This window comes from Scyliorhinus torazame, chromosome 12, assembly GCF_047496885.1.
Source record: "Scyliorhinus torazame isolate Kashiwa2021f chromosome 12, sScyTor2.1, whole genome shotgun sequence".
Classification (NCBI taxonomy): domain Eukaryota; kingdom Metazoa; phylum Chordata; class Chondrichthyes; order Carcharhiniformes; family Scyliorhinidae; genus Scyliorhinus; species Scyliorhinus torazame.
The window spans coordinates 214,634,271-214,659,841 of NC_092718.1; the positions used below are offsets into that span (position 1 = coordinate 214,634,271).

General features: G+C 44.4%; 1 protein-coding gene across 4 annotated transcripts in view; it reads left to right on the top strand.

The window, feature by feature from the left end:
* Positions 1–25,571, top strand: part of vmp1 (vacuole membrane protein 1) — a 220,893-nt gene that overhangs the window by 188,572 nt on the left and 6,750 nt on the right. For all 4 annotated transcript variants that reach the window (XM_072469916.1, XM_072469917.1, XM_072469919.1 and 1 more), the window contains exon 10: positions 5,221–5,282. In XM_072469916.1, coding sequence (XP_072326017.1) covers positions 5,221–5,282 — 62 coding nt within the window. The remainder of the gene's footprint in view (positions 1–5,220; positions 5,283–25,571) is intronic.

Consider the following 25,571-nt stretch of genomic DNA (forward strand, 5'->3'; position numbering starts at 1 on the left):
CTTATCCCCCTTGGCCCGATTAAAGCTCGCCCTCCTTCTCGCTACCTCCGCGCTCCAGTCCTGATACACTCGTATCACCGCATTCTCCCACCTGCTACTCCGCACCTTCTTGGCCCAGCTCAAGACAGCCTCTCTGTCAGTGAAGCGGTGAAATCTCACCACTATCGCCCTTGGTAGTTCTCCAGCCTTTGGTCTTCTCACAAGGACCCGGTGAGCCCCTTCCACCTCCAGGGGGCCCGAGGGGGCCTCAGCTCCCATTAGCGTATGGAGCATCGTGCTCACATAAGCCCCAACGTCAGCTCCCTCCATTCCTTCGGGCAGACCTAGAATCCGGAGGTTCTTCCTCCTCGAGCTGTTCTCCAGGACTTCGAGCCTTTCAATACACCTCTTATGTAGCGCCTCATGCGTTTCCATTTTTACCACAAGGCCCTGTATCTCATCCTCGTTTTCGGCTGCCTTTGCCTTCACCCCACTGAGCTCTATAGCCTGGGCCTTTTGTGTTTCTTTTAGCCCATCAATTGCCAATAACATCGGCGCCAGCACCTCCTTCTTTAGTTCCTCCACACACTGTCGGAGGAATTCCTGCTGGTCCGGCCCCCATGTCGTCTGGGCTCCGTCCGCTGCCATCTTGCTTCTTCCTTCTCTTCTCTGCCGCTGCTCCAGAGGATCCTTCGCAATCTGGCCACTACCACCGATCCTTTCCATACACACCCGGGGGGACACCTTCCTTCGTCATCCCACATTGGGTTTGGTCCGAAAAAATTTCCGTTCGGGCTCCTGAAAAGAGCCCAAAAGTCCATTAGAATGGGAGCTGCCGAAACGTGCGGCTTAGCAGTGCATTGCCGCAACTGGAAGTCCCGGAGAGACTTTTTGTTAACCTGGTGGGGACTGGGTTCTGCCTGATTCTTCCTTCCAGTTTGTCTTTTCTCCTTACATTTTGCAGGATTTGGTGGGCTGGATTCAACCCCCCCCCCCCCCCCCCCCCCCCCCAAGGTGTGTGAGGGCTTGGTTTGGCTGAGTGCTGTACTGAATAGATATCCCAAGTGATTAGCCCTGCTGATTCTAGCTTCTTCTTCCTTTTTTGTCTCTTCTGGGATGCCTCAGGAGGCCTCCACTGCATCTCTCCTTGCTTTTCTCCTGGGCTACTTGGAGGTGAAGTGCAATCCTGGCCATGTTGAAGCCCACTGGGTTTCGGTACTTAGGTGTGAGTCTGCTTTGAATGTTCTTTTTATTGGTGGAGATGGCTTTACTCTTGGGCAGTCCTGGTTGGTGTGGTGGGTTGCCTGCTGCCGGGGAGAGTCGGCTATCCGGCCCTCCCTCCCTCCCAGAGCATCCTTTTTGAGGAACCTCGAGATGAACACCTCTCTCTCTTTCCCCCCCCCCCCCCTTTCCCATCGGGGTGGGGGCCCCACTTTTGACTGGGACCAGAATGATTTTTCTTTCTTGGGTATTGCACTTCGTGGATGTCTTGTTGTTCCCCTTGGAGGCATGTTGTCTGCTTGTCAGTTGAATGGTCCATTCCTCTTCACTTTATGGTCCCTCCACGTGTGCTGTGATTTTTTTTTTTTTCCAATTAAGGGGCAATTTAGCGTGGCCAATTCACCTATCCTGCACATCTTTTTGGGTTGTGAGGGTGAGACCCACTCAGACACTGGGAGAATGTGCAAACCCCACATGGACAGTGGTCCGGAGCCGAGATCGAACTCTGGTCATCAGTGCCGTGAGGCAGCAATGCTAACCATTGTGTCACCGTGCTGCCCACGAGTGTTGTGATGAGTTGGGTCCTGAACTCTTAATATTGGGTGGGGTGGGGGGGATAGTTCTGGTTTATCCAGAGGGTCAGTTTTAGTTGTTCTGGTCTTATCCCTCTTTGTATCCTTCTGTGGGAGGCCCTGGTTCTGAGAACAGCTTGGACTTGTTGCTACAAGCCCTGGCTTCATTATTTTTTGACTATATGATTGATACTGGTTCTGTTCCGGGCCTGGATGAGGGTTAGATTGTGTTTTGAGATGTTTATGTAACTTCCCCTTAGGACTGGAGTTCTCGTGGACGTTTTTTTGTTGTAGTGTTGGGTATGAAGTATCCGCTCTTGGCTTTTGCATGAGTGCAGTTGGGTCTGATATCCGAGAGAGATGCCTTTGTCGAGTTGCTGATGCCTGTGATGCTCCTGGAGCTGAGGGATTTGTGTGTTGGTGTGCACCTGATCGGCCGCGAGCAGTGCAGCGTGGGAGGTTGTGCACCGACCTGTCATGTCAAGTTTTTATGACTTTACCCAGTTCTTCCCTTGACTTCTGGTGGGGTCACGGGAATAATTGATTCGCCCAATGATTTTACCGAGCCAGTTGTGGTGCCTGTGAATGTTGAGTCTTTTTTTTCTGCTCTCCTCGTCTATGGTATTATTTTGTAAATTTGTTGTGTCTGCTTCTAACATGTAAAATTCTAATAAATGTACTTTTAAAAAAAAAAAAAAAAGAATTGTTCAGAATTTTCCTGAGACAGGGATACAGCCTTAAATACAGGATTTAGGTCAAATATTTGAAAACAATCATTTTGTTTTCAAATATTTGACCTAAATCCGTTGGGCGCGATTCTCCACTCCCACGCCGAAGTGGCCGCGCCGTCGTGAACGCCGTCGAGGTTCACGACTGCGCGGAACGGCCCCGATCCCGACCGATTCAGGGCCCGAAAAAGGGCTAGGATCGGGGCCGCGAGAACCTCCGGGGGGGGGGGGGCCAGTACTGCAGGGCCCCTCCTGATCGGTCCAGGCATCTGAAGCGCATCTTCAGCAGCCCGAAGCACCGCTCCACCACACCCCTGGTTGCTGCATGTGCCTCGTTGTATAGGCTCTCCGCATTGGTGTGAGGCCTCCGTATTGGCGTCAGCAGCTATGACCTCAATGGATAGCCCTTGTCGCCCAACAACCACCCCCTCAGCCGGGGGGGGGCATCCATCGAACATTGCGGGGATGAACGACTGTGCCAGAATGTAGGCGTCATGCACACTGCCGGGGTACTTTGCACACACGTGCATGATCTTCATGTGGGGGTCGCACACCACCTGAATGTTCATGGAGTATGCGCCCTTCCTGTTCATGAACACGTCCTTGCTGTCTGCAGGCGGGCGCATGGGGACGTGCACACCATCGATGACACCCTGGACCATTGGTATCCCGGCCACCTTGGCGAATCCACGTGCCCATGCTTCCTGCTGTGCTCGGTCCTCGGGGGAATTGAATGTACCTGTCCGCAATGGCGTACAAGGCGACGGCCCTGATGCACCTGTGGACCGATGCCTGTGGGATCCCGGATAGTTTCCCCGCTCGGCGCCTGGAAGGAACCGGTCGCGTAGAAGTTTAGGGCCACTGTCACCTTGACAGAGACTGGTATTGCGTGTCCTCCTCCCATTCCACGTGGTGCGAGGTGCGCCACGAGCTGGCATATATTTGCGACCGTCTCCCTGCTGAACCGTAGTCTCCTCCTGCATGTGATGTCCGGTAGGGCCTCGAACGACATTCTGTCACGATACACCCTCGGCCTTGCTGGATGCCTGTGGCGCCCTGGCACCACCATCAGTGGATCCTCCTGCTCCACCTGCTCCTCCTCCTGCTCTTCCCCCCCCCCCCCCCCCCCCCCCCAAACCGCCAAGCACTTCCTCTGCATTCCTCGCCGTCTGGTAGTCAATGTTCCCCTCAGCATCCCCCTGAACATTGGGGTCCTGAGCGCCTGCGGCCTGCGTGTCGACATCGGGCCACTCCGCGGCCATCCCCTCTGCTGCTCCGGCGACTGCTGCATCTGCAACCACTGTGGGCCGTCCGACTCTATGCTGCCGGATGGCAAACTCCAGAACTGCGGCTCCAACCACGGCAGTGAACATCGCTGTCTGGTTGGCATACATGGTGACCTGCAGGAGGATGGTGGGGGGCAGAGAAACGACATGTTACACGGAGGTTCTTCCACACCTTGTCAGCCGGGCTGCATGGGATACCTGTGTGCCCCGGTGGCCTGGTCGCGCTGCAGATACGCAGCCAGCCTAACACCTGGTCACTGTCTGCGCCCAACGGTCAGTTCACACCGTACTGCTCACCAGTGTGCCACTCGCCTGTGCCCATCAGCCACACGCACCCTGCGGCCGTGTCCTCGTCACCGTCCTGCCATATCCGGGCGGCTGACATGTGGCATCCGCGGATGGACGATACCATCCACACTCTCCCTCACCCCCCTCCGTTTGCATGAATCATAAAAGGCTAGTATGCAGGTACAGCAAGTAATTCGGAAATCTAATAGAATGTTAACATTTATTGTGAGGGGAATTGAATCCAAAAGTAGGGAGGTTATTGTTCAGTTATGCAGAGCATTAGTGAGACCACATCTGGAGTATTATGTACAGGCTCAAAGGGCCGAGTGCACTACTCTGCTCCTAATCCATATGTCAGCTTATGCAGTAACACAAGTTACTAAGAAATAATGCAGTTGAGGGAGCCTTATGCTTGATGGTTAGTAAAATATCGATGGAAGGTGGGTCAGTAATTCTAAACTAACACGCTCCCTCAAACTACCACAACACTATCGTGTAAACGCAACATGCTGATTTTTCACAAATGGCACTTCTTTCTCCTTCAACCCCTCTCTTTTATCGATGTTGCTGTGTTCCGTGTTTATCGGAATTTTCCTTTCTTACTGCTTCAAACTTCCACATTTGCTATCCGAGGCCTCTTCCTCCTTCCTCTTCTACCCTCACTATGGTTAAATTAAGGCTCTTCACACTGGTGTGTAATCTAATTTGTTCTTCTCCTGGAGCTTGAAGCTGTGGGACGCCTCACCTCCGCAGTCATTTCTTCTACAATTGACAAACCAAACTTAGTATTATCTGACTGCATTGTTTATCTGGTCTCCCCCCTTACACTTTTCGACCTTGGTCACCTGTACTGTCTATGGGTTTTGCTTTTCTCCAAGACGTCCCAATTAATCAAAAAATGCTGCTCACCCACTATGCTTTGTGTTCCATGACTTACTTCTAAGTACTTTTAAAAATAAATAAGTCACTTGCGTCTTTCCAGTATACACAAAATCAATGTCTCAGATGTTATCTATCTTTGGTTCGATGGGTAAATTAAATGAGCAAATCTCTTCCTGTTCCTCTAAGTGACTTTATTCTTTGGGTGCTGGTTTTATCCCAAGCTAATTTTTCTCAACTAACTTGTCTTTTTTGTTTAACCCACAGAAACTGTTTGTTATTATAATGTTCAGCAAGCATATAGTGGAACAGATGGTGTCCTTGATAGGGTGAGTAATTTATCTACTGATCTTCACGTCTGCCTTGTCAGAATGGAAAGCTTGGTGGGTGGAATTGCCCAAGAAAGGGTTAATTGAAATGAATATATCATTACTTCCTCCTTGAGACCTAATCCACCTGCGATGGCGGTTGATTCATTTTAAATACTTTACTCTCAACCGTAGGTGCAAAGTTTGCCCGCCTTGTGCTAGGAGTTTAATCTTTAATGGAACTTGGGTCATGTCAGATATACCAGATCAATAAAAACCCACTTTCAGTTTTCTTTGAAAGTAAATCTCCATACTTTTGATCATTTAGACATGTTGGGTCAGCATAAAAAGGCACCTGCGCATTTGTTTAACTTGATGTATAAAGTTCTTCCTGAAATCCTGCAGGTTTTAATCTTGTTTTATGTCTGCTGAAAAATAATACCACTTGGACAGAAGTAGCTAACTTGATAAGTAGAGGTGGAAATCTGGAGCAGAATAGCGAATACAAAGGAACTTATCTTTCTGTGATCCAGAGTACGGTGCTTTATTTAGGCTGAACTATTCCATTCCCCTGATTTCAGAAATACAGTAATTTTATTCAAAAAGGAGCCCATAGTGTGCTGCTTCTCTGTGAAGACTGCTTGTGCGATCTCAGTCCAGTTGATAAGGGAGCACAAAATTCTTGTTAATTTGGGTTGAAAAGTTATCCCACTGGTGCGGTGGGAGGGTGCTCTTGTGAATTTGTAGTTTAGACACGATATTGTAATCCAGTGAGATCTTTGTTCTGTTTCTCACTGTGCCATTGACGTGTTTATGCTTAATATTGAAACTAGCTGCCTGAAATGGGAAGGGTTCCTCCGCAGTACTAACACCCCTCACCTTGATGAACATACAAAAAATAAAATGGGTTGGGGTATGATCTATGCAAGACTGCATGTCATGCAATCTATTGTTGCTGGTGCAAATTCTTGATGAATAAAGCAAAGTTGTTACAATTTAGCATGTCATTCCTTTATTCATCTTTAGAACTGTAACAAAAATAAGTAATTGTACTTCTTTCTGAATCATGCAGATGGTTTATCTTACAGTGATGGTGCAATAACCTTGATCATATAATTTATGAGCCAATTCATATGGATTGATCTAATTTTATCGACAATAGTATATATAAACGGTTATGGTTGGTGGACAGTGTGTAATCAGTTGTAATTAGTCTCCGGGTTGGAACAGCATCAATAAATACTTGAGCTTTGCTCTCATGTACACTGAACAGTTCTTGGAATGGTGGTGGCTGAAGGGAGATTTAATCAAGGTGTGTAAAATAATGAGGTGCCCAGATAGCATGGCAGGGAAGGACCTGTTTTCCTTAATAGCGAAACCTGGAGGCATATAATGAAAGTAATTGGTAGAAAATTAGAGGTGAATATTTTTTCAGTTGGGGTGGTAGAGGCAGAAACCCTCATTGCATTTTAATGATATTTGGATATGCACTTGCAATTAAGTAACGTACAAGGCTACAGACCAAGTGTTGGAAAGTGGGATTAAGCTCAATGGTTCTTTTAAGGCCAGCACAGATGTGATGCACTAACTGATCTCCTTTGTGTAAATTTTCTATTTCACTATGAATTAGAATGGTTATACCCCAGACGGAGACCATTTAGCCTACCACATCAGTGCCAGCTCTCTAAGAGCCACTCAATTAGTCCCACTCCCTTTACTTTTCCTTGGAGTCCTGCATTTTTTTTATCTTCAGGAAATTATCAATTCCCTTTTAAAGCCACAATTGAATCAGCCTCCACCACATTCTTAGGTGGTGCATTCCACTTGCTGCGTGAAATATATTTTCCCTCGTGTCTTTGTTACTTTTTTTTGTCAAACATCTTAAACCGATATTCTTTGGTTCTTGACCCTTTCAACAATGAGAATAGTTTCTCCCTTTCTACTCTTCAGACACCTCATGATTTTGACCTTCACTTCTCTTAAAAAGAAAAAAAGAACAGCCCCAGCTTCATCAATGTTTCCTTGTAATTGAACACTCTCTCATCCCTGGAACCATACTTAAGAAGGCGACTCATCGCCACCTTTTCGAGGACAATTAGGATGAGCAATAAAAAAGTGCCGGCCTAGCCAGTGACGCCCACATCCCAGGAAAATATATTTTTTAAATTAGCCACTTACTCAACCTGTCCTGCATCTTCAACAATTTATGAAAATTTTGAAATTTTGCCCTGCACACCCAAATCAAGATCATTAATGTAGATCATGAAAGGCAACAGTCCTAATATCGCCGCCTGGGGAACTTTGTCAAATGCTTTTTGGAAGCCCATACACATATCATTAGGTGCATTACCCTCATCAACTCTCTGTTACGTAGTGACCACAGCAGATGTTAATTGCTGAACAATCCAAGTCCCAGGGGGAAACTTGCCTAATAGGCAATACCCTTTTTTAAATTTTGAAAACGAGAAGAAAAGTACCAATCTCAGCAGAAAGAAATACAGTAACACTTTTGGGATTTTAAACATTAAAAGTAAAAGGTTTATTAACAAAAGAAAAGAAAACTCAAGGAGTCAAGTTTACAGTTCCATAGTTAAAATTAGTCTTGCAAAACATTTCCCACAAAAGGACTTTTTACTTAGTCACACCCACAAATAAAGACCTTCGGTGCAACTCTCCCTTATGGATGTTTTAACTATTAAAAATCCAGTCGTATAGGGCAGAATGGTAGCGCAGTGGTTAGCGCTACTGTCTCACAGTGCCGAGGTCCCAGGTTCGATCCAGGCTCTGGGTCACTGTCCGTGTGTTGTTTGCACATTCTCCCCGTGTTTGTGTGGGTTTCGCCCCCACAACCCAAAAGATATGCAGGGTAGATGGGTTGGCCATGCTAAATTGCCCCTTGATTAGGATTTTAAAAAATGATTTGGGTACTCTAAATTTATAAAAAAATATATACGATTGGACTTTTTATAAATTTAGAGTACCTCATTCTTTTTTTTTTTTACAATTAAGGGGCAATTTAGCATGGCCAATTCACCTACCCTGCACATCTTTGGGTTGTAGTGGTGAGACCCACGCAGACATGGGGAGAATGTGCGAATTCCACACTGATAGTGATCCAAGGCAGGACACCACTGGGTCCGATCCCTGGCATGGGCAACCTGGCACCCGGGAAGTGCCAGGGTGCCCAAGTGGCAGTGGCAAGGTACCAGGTTGGCCGTACCAAAATGCCAAGGGAGTGCCAGGATGCCACCCTGCCCTGTCTCAGACCACTCGGGTGGCCTCCAATATCCTGGGACACCCCTCCCGCCCCCCGGTGCTGTAATGCCTAGTCCACATTTGTGTGGACCAGTGCTAAACAGCGCCAAGGCGAGGTTCCCAGGCGAGGCCATTAGTTCCCAGGCCTCGGGAGAATCTGGCGTAGACATAAATAAACCTTCTGGCTCACTTGAATATATTCATCTGGATCTCACCCTCACTGGGCGAGATCTAGATTGCAACGTTTTGCTAGATTTCGCGAGGCATTCCGAGCTTCACCAATCTCACGAGATTTAATGGTCTCGCCACATCACCGAGCTGGCTGCGACAAGGCTATTAGATCGCGCCCTCTTTTTTTTTTATCATCCAGAAAACTCTGGATTTGTTGGTCCTGTCTTTTTCTTCCTTGCAAGAATGTACCTCAACTATACCGGAACTATCTTCTCTTTAAAACACCATTGTTCAATTACAGTTTTGCCTTCCAATCTTTGATTCCATTCTCGCCCTGCCTTAATTTTTTATTTTCACTCTGGCTAGCTCTTTCTCATTTTCCATGGCTAACTTCATCCTTACGATGCTATCATCACTGTCCCCTAAATGTCCCCCTAGTGACACTTGATCCACTTCATTCCCTAGAACAAAATCCAGGAATGCTGAGATTGGACAGGAAACATACCCATGTAAAAAAAAAAAAAAATGTTGACTGAAACACAGTAGTGAAGAAGGGAAGAATGCAATTAAAATTGTTCAACCCACCTAACCCTGTCCATGTACAAGACCTACTTTCATATCTGAGGTCCAACCATTTTTACTGAGCAATCAAGTCTGAAGCTCTGGACACAGGACATCACTAAAATTGAAACACATGATAGGAACTTGGTGTAATAGTATTTTACTGGCCTGAAGTTTGAAGGAGAATAAGAACGTTAAAAGAAGCAAAAAATTCACATGCTTCAGCACCTGAAAAAGTTATTTAGCGTAGGAGACCTCATGATGAGTTTTTATTTCAAAGGTCCATTGAAGTGTATTTCCACCACTATTGCACATGTCAGACTCTGATCTTTTTTATAAAAAAAAAAAGCTTTATGACCAAGTTGTTGCACCTTCTAATCACTCGGCAAAAATCTGTAGATGCGCTGATACCTGACTGATAACTGTTGACCGGACAGTATGCTGCCATGTAGTAAAGTAGCAAGGTAAAAAGGTAAAGTCACCATAGTCCCAGATGACCATAGGCTGCTTTCCCTTTGAGAGGGAGATCTGACTGGTGGTGATTTAACCTGAGGATCACCACACCTCAGGCAAGGGGCAAGGTTGAGAACATAGAACATACAGTGCAGAAGGAGGCCATTCGGCCCATCGAGTCTGCACCGACCCACCCAAGCCCTCACTTCCACCATATCCCTGTAACCCAATAACCCCTCCTAACCTTTTTGGCCACTAAGGGCAATTTATCATGGCCAATCCACCTAACCTGCACGTCTTTGGACTGTGGGAGAAAACCGGAGCACCCAGAGGAAACCCACACAGACACTGGGAGAACGTGCAGACTCCGCACAGACAGTGACCCAGTGGGGAATTGAATCTGGGACCCTGGCGCTGTGAAGCAACAGTGCTAGCCATTTGTGCTGCCCATAGCAGCACGGTAGCACAAGCAGAAGGCGGGGCCTTCCTGAAATAACCTCCTCCCCTAAAGTAGTATTTGTCTAATCACATCCTTAAACAATCAGGGCCTTTCAGTTGGGGAAACAAGTGTTGTGCTTGTATATTACCTTTGGACTTGGATATGCTGGGGATGGGCCTGGAACAAGGAATTCTAGCTCCCGTATTCTAAGAAAATCCTGTTTCCACGGAGTGTAAAATCTGATTTTGTTCTATACATTGTGGGACAATAGGTAACAGATGCATCCTAATTGCAGTTATGGAACTTGACTGCAGTGAACCCTCCACAACCTGAAACGGCAAATTTAATTGTTGTGACTAAATAAATATAACTGAATTTAATGCTGGTTAGAAGCACAACAATTTTTAAAAATCTATATTTTTAATCTTTCTAATTAAGGGGCAATTTAGTGTGGCCAACCCACCTACCTTCACATCTTTGGGCTGTGGGGATGAGACCCACGCGCACACTGGGAGAATGTGCAAACTGCACGCGGACAGTGACCCAGGGCCATGATCAAACCCGGGTCATCAGCCCCATGAGACTGCAGTGCCGACCACTGCACCACTGTGCTGCCCTAGAATCGCAAAATTAAGAATAAAAATTCAGAAAAAGGTTTTAGATATAGCACCTAAATTTAAATCCTGTCATATGAAATTGATTTCAAGAGGTTATGTTTGGGTTGATACCAGAAAAAATGCTGCTTATTGTTCACTAATTCTTCTGAGGGAGCCCCCCCCCCCACACGCAGTCATATGTGATATTGTTGGCGCTTAATGCCATCTGAAGTGTACTGGTAACATGAAGTGTACTGGTAACAGTGACTTGTGCAAACACAATCTTAAGCCAATTATGGATGGGAATTAAACATGGCCGTGCCAATATCATTTATATGTCAACACATTAAAAAAATTCTGATGCAATAAATGGAATTGAAAAGGACCAGTATTTAATTGGTTGAGGAGTGGTAAGTGTAGGCAAGTATGTGTAACTGAAAGAGTTTGTACTGATAAGGCTGTGAAGGAATTAAGAAGCAAGGACCAAGATCTTGGAAGTCAAATCATTGGGGAACAGGAGGCAGTAGAGATTAGTATGCTGAACTTGTATGTACGATTTGAAATAGTCGAAGTTTGTGGGAAGGAATGCAGTGGGCGCAAGACGTCAGAGTCTGAACTCTGCCCCAAATGGGCGGCACCGAATTATGCTTGCGGAGGTAGGTCATAAACCTACTTACGATCTACCTGTGTGGGATCCAGTGGCCTCCCTCGATTCTTTGGCCTCCCCAGGAAGGCTACAGCCGGGCGCCGATCAGTGCTGGTGCACACAAACGTGGACCAGCGGATCAGCACCCAGGGAGTCTCCCAGGCCATCTGAGGCCCCTGGGTGATCAGGGTAACTGCAGGATGACTCCCTGATCCTCCCCCTGGAATGTGAGCACCTTGGCACTGTGCAGCTGGCACCTGGGCACTGCAATCCTGGCACTTCCAAGGTGCCCAGATGGCACTGCCAAGCCAGCAGGAGCACTGCCGGGGTGACAGCGCACGGGTGCCTGAGTGCCAGGGTGGCACTGCCAAGGGCTGGGGATGAGAATTGGATTGGATTTGTTTATTGTCACGTGTACCGAGATACAGTGAAAAGTATTTTTCTGCGAGCAGCTCAACAGATCATTAAGTACATGGGAAGAAAAGAAAATACATAATAGGGCAACACAAGGTATACAATGTAACTACATAAGCTCCGGCATCGGATGAAGCATACAGGGTGTAATGTTAATGAGGTCAGTCCATAAGAGGGTCATTTAGGAGTCTGGTAACAGCTGGGAAGAAGCTGTTTTTGAGTCTGTTTGTGCGTGTTCTCAGACTTCTGTATCTCCTGCCCGATGGAAGAAGTTGGAAGAGTGAGTAAGCCGGGTGGGAGGGGTCTTTGATTATGCTGCCCGCTTTCCCCAGGCAGCGGGAGGTCTAGATGGACTCAATGGATGGGAGGCAGGTTCTTGTGATGGACTGGGCGGTGTTCACGACTCTCTGAAGTTTCTTGCGGTCCTGGACCGAGCCGTTGCCATACCAGGCTATGATGCAGCCAGATAGGATTGGATGCTTTCTATGGTGAGGGGAGCCATGCCCATGAAATTAGGGTGAAGGAGGGGGTTTTGAAGGGTGGGGAGTGCAGGGCAGATAGGTAGGGGCCTTTGGGAGGTTTGGTGGAGTCCTGTAAGGGGGCTAGGGGGGGCCTGAAGAGGAGGGACCCCATAGCAGGGTGTCCTCACATTGGGGGGGGGGGGGGGTGACATTGCCCATGGGTTGGAGTGTGTGGGGGACCCACAAGCTCACTTAGAGATCGTCACTCTTTCAAAATGGCAGCCCGATATTTCAGCTCCACAGTGCTAAAACAAATTCTAAGTGTGGGCTAAACTGGTGAGAAACTCCCCAGGGCCCAAAAAAAGAGAGTAAGTGTCGGTGAATAGCGGTGGGGAACTCGCCAAGAGAGCCGGCGGGAAACTCACTGAGATACCCACCACACATGAACTTCAAAATCTTTTGGGAGAATCGCACCCAGTGTGTTTTGTAGAAATCAAGCCTCAAGTCAATGTGCATTACATTTTAAAAATTAAGTATGGGGAGGTAATATTAATGTCCAAAGAGATGCGGATTTGCATTCTGTGGTAGAACATTTGATTTCCTTGTTTGGAGCTGCCTTTAAGTAACTCCATTTGGGTTGCTGTTTTTTCTGTCTTCTGTCCTTTCAGCCTTTGCTCATCTTCTCCTCTGTCAACAAGTTCAGACACATGAGATTTCTCTTGTTCTTTCTGCTTGTCTCACCTCTTTAGTCATCTACATTTTGCTGCCACAGATTCAGTCTGGTTTCTCCTGATTCTACTTTAACACGAGACTAATCATTTAACCACAGAGCAATCACTTACAGAGCATTCCAGTGTGTTGACATCACGTCACTTTTTCCTGTCCTAGAATGTTGGTTTGGATCGGTTATTGCTTTTAAAAAGTTGGATAAAGCAGCTCACATTTACTTGAATATCTTGTGGTTCTGTGATTTAGTTGGTCCTGCTAATCAGATGATGGCTAATATTCTGTCTATATTCCTCCTTTTCAGGGTAAGGCTTTAGATTCATGATGCGTGTTTCCCACAAAGCATACTTTTGTTCGTTGGAAGTTGTGGTATAATCTAAAATTTATTGGACCCTTTTGGAACAAGAAATAGGACTAAAGCACAAAATAAACATGGTTTTGCGATGGATCCAATCTCCTTTGTGACTATGTATCTGCATCCTTACTTTCCTGAAAATCTTAAATGTTTTGTGAGCCCATTTCTATCAAGAACTAGCATTCACCTGTGCCTTTCATGACTTCCAGACATCCCAAAATGCTTTACTGTAATTAAATATTTTTGAAGTGTAATTTCTGTCGGGCAGTCTTTCCTATAACTTTTTGACTTCAAAACGTTCCCTTGATGTCCCTTCTTAATCCTGGCTTCCTAATTTTTTTACTTGTTTCCTGGTATTTGCATCTTCACTGTGTAAATCTTGTACTTCAGTTTGGTCATCTTAAAATCTGTTTTCCTAAAGAAAACAAGACCTTAACTTTCCTCCTTGGTTAGCTTCCTGAAGATTTTTTTATATACCGAATCATGGGCAGCAGTAACCTTCCTCTAATCTGGTAGCCAAAATTGAACTTGACAGTCCAGGTGGGATCTAATTTCCATTTTATGAATTTATCCTTTGACTGAAAACAATACACGCAAGGCTCACCTTGTTATCCTAAGACGGTTGGCCACATTCTTGAACCCATGCAATCCTCGTGGTGATACTTCCCCAAATGATGTTGTGTAAAGAAGTCAAGGATTCTGACCTGGCAATAATAATGAAACTTCAGTGTATGTCCAAGTCAGGATGGTTTGTGGCTTTGAGGTGATGCTAAGAGTTTTGTAGCTCTTGGTTTTGAGAGTAGATGTTGCAGGGATGAAGATGTTGTTAAAGTAACCCATCAAGTTGTAGGTAGCTGGCTCGGCGTTCCCTTGTTTGAGATACGTTTGAACATACGAATTAGGAGCCAGGAGGAGGCCACTCAGCCCCTCAAGCCTGCTCCGCCATTTAATAGGATCATGGCTGGTCAGATTTTAACCTCCAGCTCCACCTTTCCTCCTACCGCAATAACCTTTCACCCACTTGCTTATCAAGAATCTAGGTCTGCCTTTAAAATAGTCAAAGACCCTGCTTCCACTGCCTTTTGGAAAAGAGAGATCCAAAGACCTGTAAAAATTAGATGGAACTGCGATGACACGTTGTCACCAGTCACATCCACCTTCATTTACATTAGGTATGACTTTAACCATTGAGGAAATTTTCCTTTCATCCCGATGGACTTCAGTTTTCCTAAGGCTATTTGGTGCCATACTCTATTGAAATTTGCCCTGATATTGAGGGCTTTTGTGTCCCGATCAAGGATGTGCTGAAGTCTAGAACTGCTGAGCATTTGTGGACAGGCTATTGGGAAATCAATGTGGCCTGATATTATTTGGGACAGCTTCCATTATTTTATTGATGATTAGGAGGAGGATAATAATGTGGTAATTAGCAGGGTTAGATTTTGTAGATAGGCTGCACCTGGAGAATTTTCTGCATTGTCTGCTAGGTTCCAGGGCAAATGCTGCACTGGCTAAGGGAATGGCCAGCTCTGGTGTACAGCTCTTCAGAATGTTGTCTGGGCCAATAACCTTCATGCCAAGTGCACTTGGCAAACTTTTTGTCATGTGGAGTCAACTGAATTGGCAGTACGATGCTATCTGCAAAGTTGAGACTTCTTGGAAGTGACCGTATAAAGTCATTTTGGAGACTTGAATGCGAGGTTCAGCATAGGCAGAAAATACGTTATTGGCTGTAAAATGGTCACTGAAAATTTTCCCTTGAGCATTGCCGAACAGAATTTCTGCCAGACCTAGGATCACAATGCTACAAGGGGATCACAGTAGGATGCTGAGCCATCAAATTACAAACCTCAGGTGACGCTTTTGCCTGTGGTTCATTGACGAAAAGCTAAACCAAAAATAAGCCAGCAATGTTTTGCAACTTGACCAGCATTAAATGTTTAATAGCATCTGAAACAGGAGGTTATTTTTATTGCAGAGTTGCCAATTCACCCAGTTCAAATAATAAATCTTGGAATCTAAACCGAGCACAAAATCTCTTTTTTTTTTTTGTTCTTGTTCTTTGATTCCAGTTGTACAGAACAGCTATTAGATTTTTGTTAGTCCATAGAAACCCTTTTTTCTCTTAACTTTATTTTGAGTACAAACTCCTCTTTCCCTTTCCTACCCCCACCACAAAATTATTTGTCCTTTCCTCTTATTAGCTCAGTTTCCCTGGTCTGTATTGGGGAATAATGGACAACTTACTCTAGACCAGTGTTTTTCAAACGTTTTTTCCGGGGACCTATTTTTACCAACCGGCCAACCTTTGTGACCCGCGTCGGCCGACCTTCGTGACCCACCATTTTCTCTTACCTTTAATGCGAGAGGTGAGCCTGCTTGGTCCTCACGATCTCACTCCAATCAGGAGAGGGCTATGCGCATATCGGGTGCAGGAATCAGCCAGCTCCTTTGTGCCATCTTCATCTTTGTGAGGACAGAAAATCCAACCTCATACATGTAGGTTGTTGTGAAGGACAATAGCAACAAAATGCTTGTTTTACTCCGCTCCGGATACTCTTCTGATACGCTACTCCAGAATGCTGACAGTTTCATTCACTTGTGCCGTGTTTTTAATGTGCTGTCAAAGCTGAGGCGCAGAAGTTCAGTCAGCTTCATTTGGAGTCAGGCTTGCCAATCCATTCACAGTTTCCTTACTAATGCTGTTTTCTTCGATGTGTCGTAGCAATGTGGTGAACATGCAGTAATTTGGCTTTACACGCAATTGCCAAACTTTCAGTGACATTTGGAAAGCTGCGATTTCTTCACAGTGCTGAAAGCAATCATCATCCTTCCCTTGCAATTTGAGGTTCAGTTCATTTGAAATTGAAAAGATGTCCCCACAGTTAGCATCCCAGTTTCATCAGCAAACAAATCAGCAAGTGAGACAATTTCTCGGAGTAAAGCGTGGATTTCGTACCTCAGTTCGTAAACGCTGAGTAGCTCCCCTGTTGACTGCTCATTCCAGTAACTCTTCCAACGGATGAAGTCCACCGTCCTTGGGATTGACTGGTCACTGTTTTGATTCCATGCTTTACTGTCGTCTAAAAGGTCAGCAAAAAACTTATAGCCACCCTTGCAGTACACAAGAGGGTGAGTTGTGATGATTTCCCATGGCTTTTATTATATCCCTTACCAATTCTGTCCATGAGTAAACCACAAGGAATATACACTTTCTCCAGATCATTTGAGTAATGTTTAGGGATGCAAAACCGATCACGGTCATAGCCTTGTTCATCATCGGTGATCACCACGCAGTCAGCCGCCGGCATGCGCGATCGCACTTTGACCCCGGGTTCAGGTTCCAACACTCCCAGGCCGCATGCACACTGACGAGTGAGCACGCATGCGTAGTGCACCCACATTTTTTTAGCTGGTCACAGCCGCCATTTTTAAAGCTGCACGCAGCCTGCATTTTTAAAAGCCAGCTGTTGCGTGTGAATTCCCACGATTGGGAACGCCGCGATAGCTGGCTCCACGTCCCTCCCGACACACGCCCGTGACACACCCGCGTGTCGCGACACCCACTTTGAAAATGCCTGCTCTAGACTGATTAACATAAGAATGTTTCGGATTGAGGATAGATAGAATTGCCTGTGTTTTTCCTTAAAATGGTAACAATTCTGTTTTACTTGCTCCCCTTTTCACCAGACTCCTCAATGCATGCCCTTTCTAAAAAGGCATCTTCATAGAATCTTTGCAGTGCAGAAGGAGGCCATTTGGCCCATCGAGTTTTCACTGGCTCTTTGAAAGTGCACTTTACCTGGTCCCACTCAGCTGCCATGTCCCCTTAACCTTTCGCATCCATTCTTTTCAGATAACAATCCAATTCCCTTTTGAATACCTCAACCAAACCTGCCTCCACCACTCTCTCAGGATGTTTGCTCCAGACTCCAACCGCCCCTGGATGAAAAAGGTTTTCTTCACATTTTTATTTCCTGCTTCTTGTATCCATTTTCCTATTCAATGGCCTACCCGTCTAACACAGCTTCTATTACTTAGAGCCTCCCTCTCTTTAAAATTCATGGCTCCTGTATTTGAACTCTTCTGCATAGTCAACAGTTAGCCCCAACCAGCTTTACTATCTTGAGAACTTCATTTAGATGATATTAAAAATCTCTCCTACAAATAAATTGATTCCAGCTCCCCAAACATTTCCACATAACTTATAATCCTGGTCTTTTTTGTTTCTTTTCAATGCTGTTTGGAGGGTCTAGGAAAGTAGGAAATAACAATTGATTTTTAAAAAACTAGCTCTTGAATTGAGCAGTTAAGACTTTCAGTCCAAAGTATAAACTGGCCTGTACTTATTCCTGGTGAATTCATCAATTCATATCCAACGAAGAGATAGAAAATTAGATCTCTTGATATCCTTAAGCCAAAAGATCAATAGTTCAATCCCTGGTCCAGTCCAATCCAGCTGAAGCTACCCAGGGAATCAATCGGCTTCAGCAGTCTTGGTCTAGGGACAGTTCCAGCTCCTGAATGCATTGAGGTATCAAGTTGAGAAGAGATTGGAGCTTGGTGTCCTGCAAATAGCCATGCGTATGTATGGTGAGTTACTGGAGGATTGCAGACAACCATAGAATTTTGGCCCCATTTACTTTCCCAGCATTTGGCTTTCCCAGGAGGGAATGAAGTGTTAGGATATCCTAATACATGTGACTTACAGAACCTATTTTGTCTTTGAAAGCTAATTTAATAGAAAGAAGGACCAATGGCAGTACAGTGGCACAGTGGTTAGAGCTGGAACTGGGACCTCACAGCGCCGAGGTCCCAGGTTCGATCCTGGCCCTGGGTCACTGTCCGTGTGGAGTTTGCACATTCTCCCCATGTTTGCATGGGTTTCGCCCCCACAACCCAAAGATGTGCAGGCTAGGTGGATTGGCCACGCTAAATTGCCCCTTAATTGGAAAAAATGAATTGGGTACATAAATTTTTTTTATGTACCCAAAAAAGAAAGAAAGAAGGACCAATATTGCTATAAAGATAGAATAAACTGAAAAGGTGCTTGGCAAACAAATGCAGGAAAAGTTTATTAAAATACTGTTTACTTTAGACTTATAGAGTCTTCTTTAAATGTGTATGATGACAACCATTTGCACTTCTGCAGCACCTTTACCCTAGCAATGTTTCACATTTAACTTTTTTATTCTTTCATGGGATGTGGCCCTCACTGGAAAAGTCTTAACAATATTTCAGTAGAATATACATAAGTATTCTACTATGAGTTGACTGTCCAAATACATTCATGCACAAGTGAATTATTTTGTGCAGACAGAATTCATACAAAGGTTGGTTTCAGTTTTGTAAATAAAGACATTAAACCTCAGTTAAACACTGTCTCCAGATTCATTGGTGAGGTCATCTCATTACATTAGGATTCTCACTATTCATTTCAGATTTACATGGATGCCAAGACAATTCACAACCACAGGCCAATCATCTTGGTTTTACTACGTGCTTTTTGCGCACCACAATAAAAATTATTTTTGGGTCTCATGCCTCATGCCACCCTCTGGAGATTAATAAAAGCAAGAACGTACCTCTCACAATCTCGGAACGTATTTCTGATTTTCTACCAAATCTTCCTAGTGACAAATTCTAATGCATTATTTTCATGGAACTTTGATGATTCATGAACTACAAATATCAAGTTCTTCTCCTTCTCTGTATTGTGTCCAGTTGTACGTGGTTTACATGTGATTGAATCACCTTGCCCAGCTTGTTGCTCTTGTTTCTATTGAAAGAATTCTCCTCCCCAAATCTGCTTGTAGACCTTTTTTGTTGTTCAAAAATACTGCTTTCCAATTTTATTTTGTTTTTTTCAAACTTGTAAACTATTACTTTGATGCCTTCACCCAGCCTATTGATAAAGGTGATGATGAACAACAGCCCAAATGCCCCTCCCTGCAGAACTCCGACACTGACAAGCTCCAATGCAATCACTACAATTAAGAATCACCTTTATGAAAGCAATCAATTTATTGTCCTAAGATCATACCAACAAAATGCAATCTTTTTTTTAAAAAGCTTTTTGCACAATACGTCAGTAAAGGCTTTTTGAAAATCTGGATATAGTAATAAAAATAATCTTTATTCATGTCACAAGTAGGCTTACATTAACACTGCAATGAAGTTACCGTGAAAAGCACACCGTGGCGCCCGTTCGGGTACACTGAGGGAGAATTCAGAATGTCCAATTCACCTAACAGCACGTATTTCGGGACTTGTGGGAGGAAACCGGAGCACCCGGAGGAAACCCAGTCTTGCAGATTTCCAATGTTCATCAAACGTGGTAATTCATCAAAAAATGTGCTTAATTTGGTGGCACGACATTTTTTCCCCAGAATTTTGTTGAGTGCCACATTGAAGAGTCAGAAAAGATTTTTTATTTTTTTTATTTGTGAGTCCCCAATTCTCTTTTTTTCCCAATTTAGGGGCAATTTAGTGTGGCCAATTCACCTACCCTGCGCATCTTTTTGGATTATGGGGGTGAGACTCACGCAGGCACGGGGAGAAAGTGCAAACTCCACACGGACAGTGACCCGGGGCCGGGATCGAACCTGGGACCTCGGCGCCGTGATTCAGCGGTGCTAATCACTGTGCCACCGTGCTTAGAGTCAGAAAAGGGCAGGATTCTGTATCCCGCCAGCCCCGTTTTCCAATGCGGTGCTCCCCTGCCGGCAGCGGGGTTCTCCGTTCCCACAGCTGGCAATGGGATATCCCATTGCTGGCCACTCCACGCCATCGGGAAACCCAAGGGCGCGGGGGCGCTGCCAGCGGGGCAGAGGATCACGTTAACGGAGAATCCTGCAAAAAGCCTGTGCAGTAATAATGCTCTACTTCTAGATTTCTTTTGCTTATTTGGAAACCTAATTAGTTGGGATAAATCTTTAAACAATTGGATCAATAGCTGATATGCCAAATAATATTGAACCGATTAAACTGATATTCAACAAAATTTCCACCTTGGCAAGCAGAAGGAAATAAGTTCATGCTGTTTTCACCATTGGTCTGGGTGCAGTATTGTTAATAGTCCATTCTATGGCTTATACCACTTCTGCCAACACAGAGGGCAGGCCACACACTTTTGGCAATGTGGTGAATTTGCCAAAACTGGAAAACCTTGGTCAATCTATGCGAAGGTTTACATAGTCAAATGGACAATTGTTGGAACTATTTATTAACTCTCAGCAAAGTTTTATCCCAGTGAGAAAGGAAGTGTTTTTGAGAATGATGCATCGCCTGTGGCTGAATATGGAAGTTGAGGATAGAATCAATTTGAAAGAAGCACTGTAAAAATCTGCAAAGATTAGTGATAGGTAAGAAGATTGGTCAGATTTTCAGAACCAGCAAAGGATGACAAAAGGTGATAAAAAGGGAGAAAGTAGAGTGGGAGAAAGCTAGTTAGTAATATAAAAACAGTTAGTAAGAGTTTCTATAAGAATTAAATAGACTGTCTGTGGAGTTTGCACATTCTCCCCGTGTCTGCATGGGTCTCACCCCAACAACCCAAAGATGTGCAGGGTAGGTGGATTGACCATGCTAAATTGCCCCTTAGTTGGGGAAAAAAAAATTGGATGCTCTTTAAAAAAATAAAAAAATTAATTTTTTTTTTTTAAAGTATTAAATAGGTAAAGGGTAGCAAAAGCTATTTTTATTCCTCTAGAGAGAGTCTGGGGAATTGGCGATGGAAAACAAGGAATTGGCAGAGATGTTGAACAGGTATTGTGTGTCTGTCTTCACTGTAGAAGATTTTAAAAACTTTCCAAAGATACTTCAAAATCAAGAGGTGAAGGGGAGGGAGGAACAATCACCATCACTAGGGGAGAAAAATGTTGGGAAAACTATTGAATCTTATGGCTGACAAGTTCCCAAGATCAGATTGCCTGCTTCCTATTACCTTAAAAGAAGTGGCTGCAGAGATAGTAGATGCATTGGTTCTAATCTTCCAAAATTCCTTAGATTCTGCAAGGGCCCCAGTGAATTGGAAAATAGCTAAGATAACACCTTTATTCACAAAAGGAGGGAGCCAGAAAGCAGGAAAATGCAGGCTGGTTAACATAACATCTGTCATAGGGATATTAAGATTGTAACGGGATGCTTAGAAAATCATGAGAGCAGCATGTGGGGCAGTGATTAGCACTGGGACTACGGCGCTGAGGACCCGGGTTCGAATCCCGGCCCTCGATCACTGTCCGTGTGGAGTTTGCACATTCTCCCCATGGCTGCATGGGATTTACCCCTACAACCCAAAGATGAGCTGGTTAGGTGGATTGGCCACGCTAAATTGCCCCTGAATTGGAAAAGAAAAATAATTGGCTACTCTAAATTTATTTTTTAAAAAGAAAATCCTAACATGATCAGGCAGAGCGAACATGACTTTCTGAAAGGAAAATCATGTTGAACCGATTTCTTACATTTTTTTGAGGAAGTAATGAACAAGGTGGATAAAGGAGAAACTGTAAATGTGGTGTACTTAGATTTCCAGAATGCATTTGATAACGTTCTCCATCAAAGGGCAGCACAGTAGCGTAGTGGTTAGCACTGTGGCTTCACAGCACCAGGGTCCCAGGCCCGATTCCCCGTTGGGTCACTGTCTGCGCGGAGTCTGCACGTTCTCCCGTGTCTGCGTGGGTTTCCTCCAAGTGCTCCGGTTTCCTCCCCCAATCCAAAGACGTGCAGCCTAGGTGGATTGGCCATGCTAAATTGCCCTTAGTGTCCAAAAAAGGTTAGATGGGTTTATTGGATTAAGGGGATAAGGAGGCAGCACGGTGGTGCAGTGGGTTAGCCCTGTTGGCTCACTACGCCGATGTCCCAGTTTCGATCCCGGCTCTGGGTCACTGTCCGTGTGGAGTTTGCACATTCTCCCCGTGTTTGCGTGGGTTTCACCCCTACAACCCAAAGATGTGCAGGGTAGGTGGATTGGACACGCTAAATTGCCCCATAATTGGGGGGGGGGAAATTAATTGGATACACTAAATTTATATTTTAAAAAAAATTAAAGGGATAAGGTTGAAGTGAGGGCTTAAGTGGGTCGGTACAGACTCGATGGGCCGAATGGCCGCCTCCTGCACTGTATGTACTACATAATCTACGTAAAGATAAGAGAACATGTTGTAGGGGGTAACATATTAACATGGGTAAAGGATTGGTAGTTAACCAGAAGCAAAGAATAGGGATAAATGGGTCTTTTTCAGGTTGGCAAGTTTTAACTAGTGGAGGGCCAACAGGGATCAGAGCTGGGGCCTCAACCATCTACAACCTACATCAATGACTTGGATGAAAGGAGCAAATGTAGTTTACAGAGATATTGACCGGTTAGGTTGTGGGCAGAGAATTGGCAAGTTTTGTGGGAAAGTGTGAGATGTCATTTTGGAAGAAAGAATGAGAAGGCAGATCATTATTTAAAGGAGAGAGACTGCAGAAAGCTGTAGCATAAAGGGACTTTGGGGGGGGTCTTTGTTCATGAAACCCAGAAAGGTATCATACCGGTGCGGAAGTCAAATGGAATGCTGGCTTTTATTTCAATGTGGCTGGAGTATGAAAGTAAAGAGAGGTTGCTACAACTGTACCAGGTACTACTGAGGCTACATTTAGAATATTATGTACCGTTTTGGTCTCCTTTTTTAAGGAAAGATGTATTATCATTTGAGGCAGAGGAGGTTTACTCGAATGATCCCGGGTATGGAGGGACTGCCATATGAGGAAAGATTAAAAAGGTTGGGTCTGTGCCCCTTGGTGTTGGGAAGAATGAGAGGTGATATGATTGAAAGATGATTCTTTGGGGGTTAGATAGGGCAAATGTTGGGAGGATGGGAGTGTGTAGGTCCAGAGGGCACAATTGCAGAATAGGGGGGTGCTCATTTAAGACTATTTCAGGAAGAATTTCTCTGAAAGTGTGTTAAATCTTTGGAATTCTCTACTCTGGGAGCTGTGGAGGCCGAGTCCTTGAACATTTTCAAGGTTGAGATCGATAGGTTTTTAATCAGTGGGGGAAGTTGAGAATTATGGCGATAAGGCTGGAAAGTGGACTTACTGAGTGTTAGACCAGCCATGATCTTATTAAATGGCAAAGCAGGCTTGAAGGGCTGAATGGCCTATTTGTGTTCCTATTTCTTATGGTCTTCTATGGTAGATAAATTTGCTGATGACACCAAGATATTTAGGAAATTAAGTTGCCAAGATGAGGTAGAGAGACTGCAAAAATATTTAAACAAATTAAATGAGTGGGCAAAAAACTTGCAGATGGAGTATAATGTGGGAAAATGTGAACTTGGCAACTTTGGCAGGAAGAATAGAAAATGAGTGTACAATTAAAAAGGGAGAGATTGCTGAACTCTCTACAGAGGGATCTGGGCATACTGGTACATAAGTAACAAAAAACTCATAATCAGGTACGACAAAGAAGGCAAGTGGTGGAATTTGACGTTTATTATTCAAAAAAAGAAGTTCACAGGAGAGTCACTCAATTCATTCCAGGGATGGGGGGGAATCATTGAACAGGTTGGACCTATACTCATTGGGCTTTAGAAGAACAAAAAACTATCTTATTGAAACATGGGACTTGTATGGTAGATACTCGAGGATGTCTCCACTTGTGAGGAGACTACAACTAGATTTAAGTTTCAGAAAAATGGTTTCCTTTCTAAGATGCAGATTTATTTTCCCTCAGGGTTATTTGTTTGTGGAATTCTCTTCCCCAGGGTGCAGTGGAGTCTGGGTCATTAAATTTATTCAAGGCAGTGCTAGATAGATTTTTGATAGACTAGTGAGTCGAGGCTTATAGGGGGGTCAGGCAGGAATGTGGAGTTGAGACCCCAACCAGCTTAGCCATGATCCTATTGCATGGTGGCGCAGGCTCAAAAGAGCTGTGTGGCCTACTCCTGCTTCTAAGTCCCCTGATCTCATGTTCCTGTGTTCAAGGACAAAGCCAAAATGTCTATGGAATTGATGCTTTATTCATTACCTGAGGTGTCTTCTATTGATATGTTCTCCTCCTCAGTAACCATGTCCCAAAGGTGGGCTTGGGAGGGTGGCCACATTTAGATATATTTCATATAACTTGGGTAGCCCCATAGACAAGTTGTAAATTAGATTTTTTATTCTTTAGCTGCAGGCAGTTTTTCTCAGGTTTGTTGCAGAAGTTTAACAGTGAACCTGAAGTCTTCCAGTAACATAAGGGATTAAGAGAAATGCCCCCCTTTAAAAAGAAATGCTATATTTGTCATTACGGTGAGATCTTTGTAAGAGTTTTACCCCCTGAATGAAGCTTACCAACTTTTTATTAAAACAACAAATATTCAACCTGCCTTGTACGAAATGGAAATCCCATTAAATATCTGATGGTATTAATCTATTTCTCGGCCATCAGCTTTTAAAATCCTACCTGGGGTTATAAGTGAGAAGAACATTTATTCAGAACTGTTTTGAAGGAATTTTTTTAAAATAAATTTAGCGTACCCAATTCATTTTTTCCAATTAAGGGGCAATTTAGCGTGGCCAATCCACCTAGCCTTCACATCTTTGGGTTATGGGGCAAAACCCACGTAAACACGTGACCCAGGACTGGGATCGAACCTGGGACCTCAGTGCCATGAGGCAGCAGTGCTAACCATTTTGCAACTATGCTGCCCCTTGAAGGAGATTATAACCATTAGCATGGTATCTAGGTAACTAAATCATTTATAGTGGTATATTTAAAGTGTGTTCCTTCCAGTACTGATATAAAGTTCATTAGAAATGTCAACTCATGGTTTATAGTATAAGGAAATATATTTATGTGTTAACCTAGTTTGCTATCTCCGTTTGGACCCTCCTTTTTCTTTCCTTCTGAGTTACCTAGTTTTGCATCTTCCCTATTGTGAGTAATTTTTGCACAGGGAGTACAAGAACTTAATAAAAAATGAAGTGTCTGGTGTCATTGCATAATTCAATAGCTTTGTATGCTGAGTGCCGTAGGTGTGGCATGCACTCCCTCTCATTTCAATTAGTGTATATTGTGCCATAGGGGAAATAAATATGAACCAACCTTACAATAAGGTTCATAGTACCTTGTTTGTTTCTTGGTTAATCACCAACTGCTGAGTCGTATTGGGAGGCAGGGGTGCTAGTGGTGGTGATGGTGGGAGGAGGAAACTCAGAACGTGGAGGAGGTGCTATGAAAATTGCTAGTAGGTTCTTAACAGTAA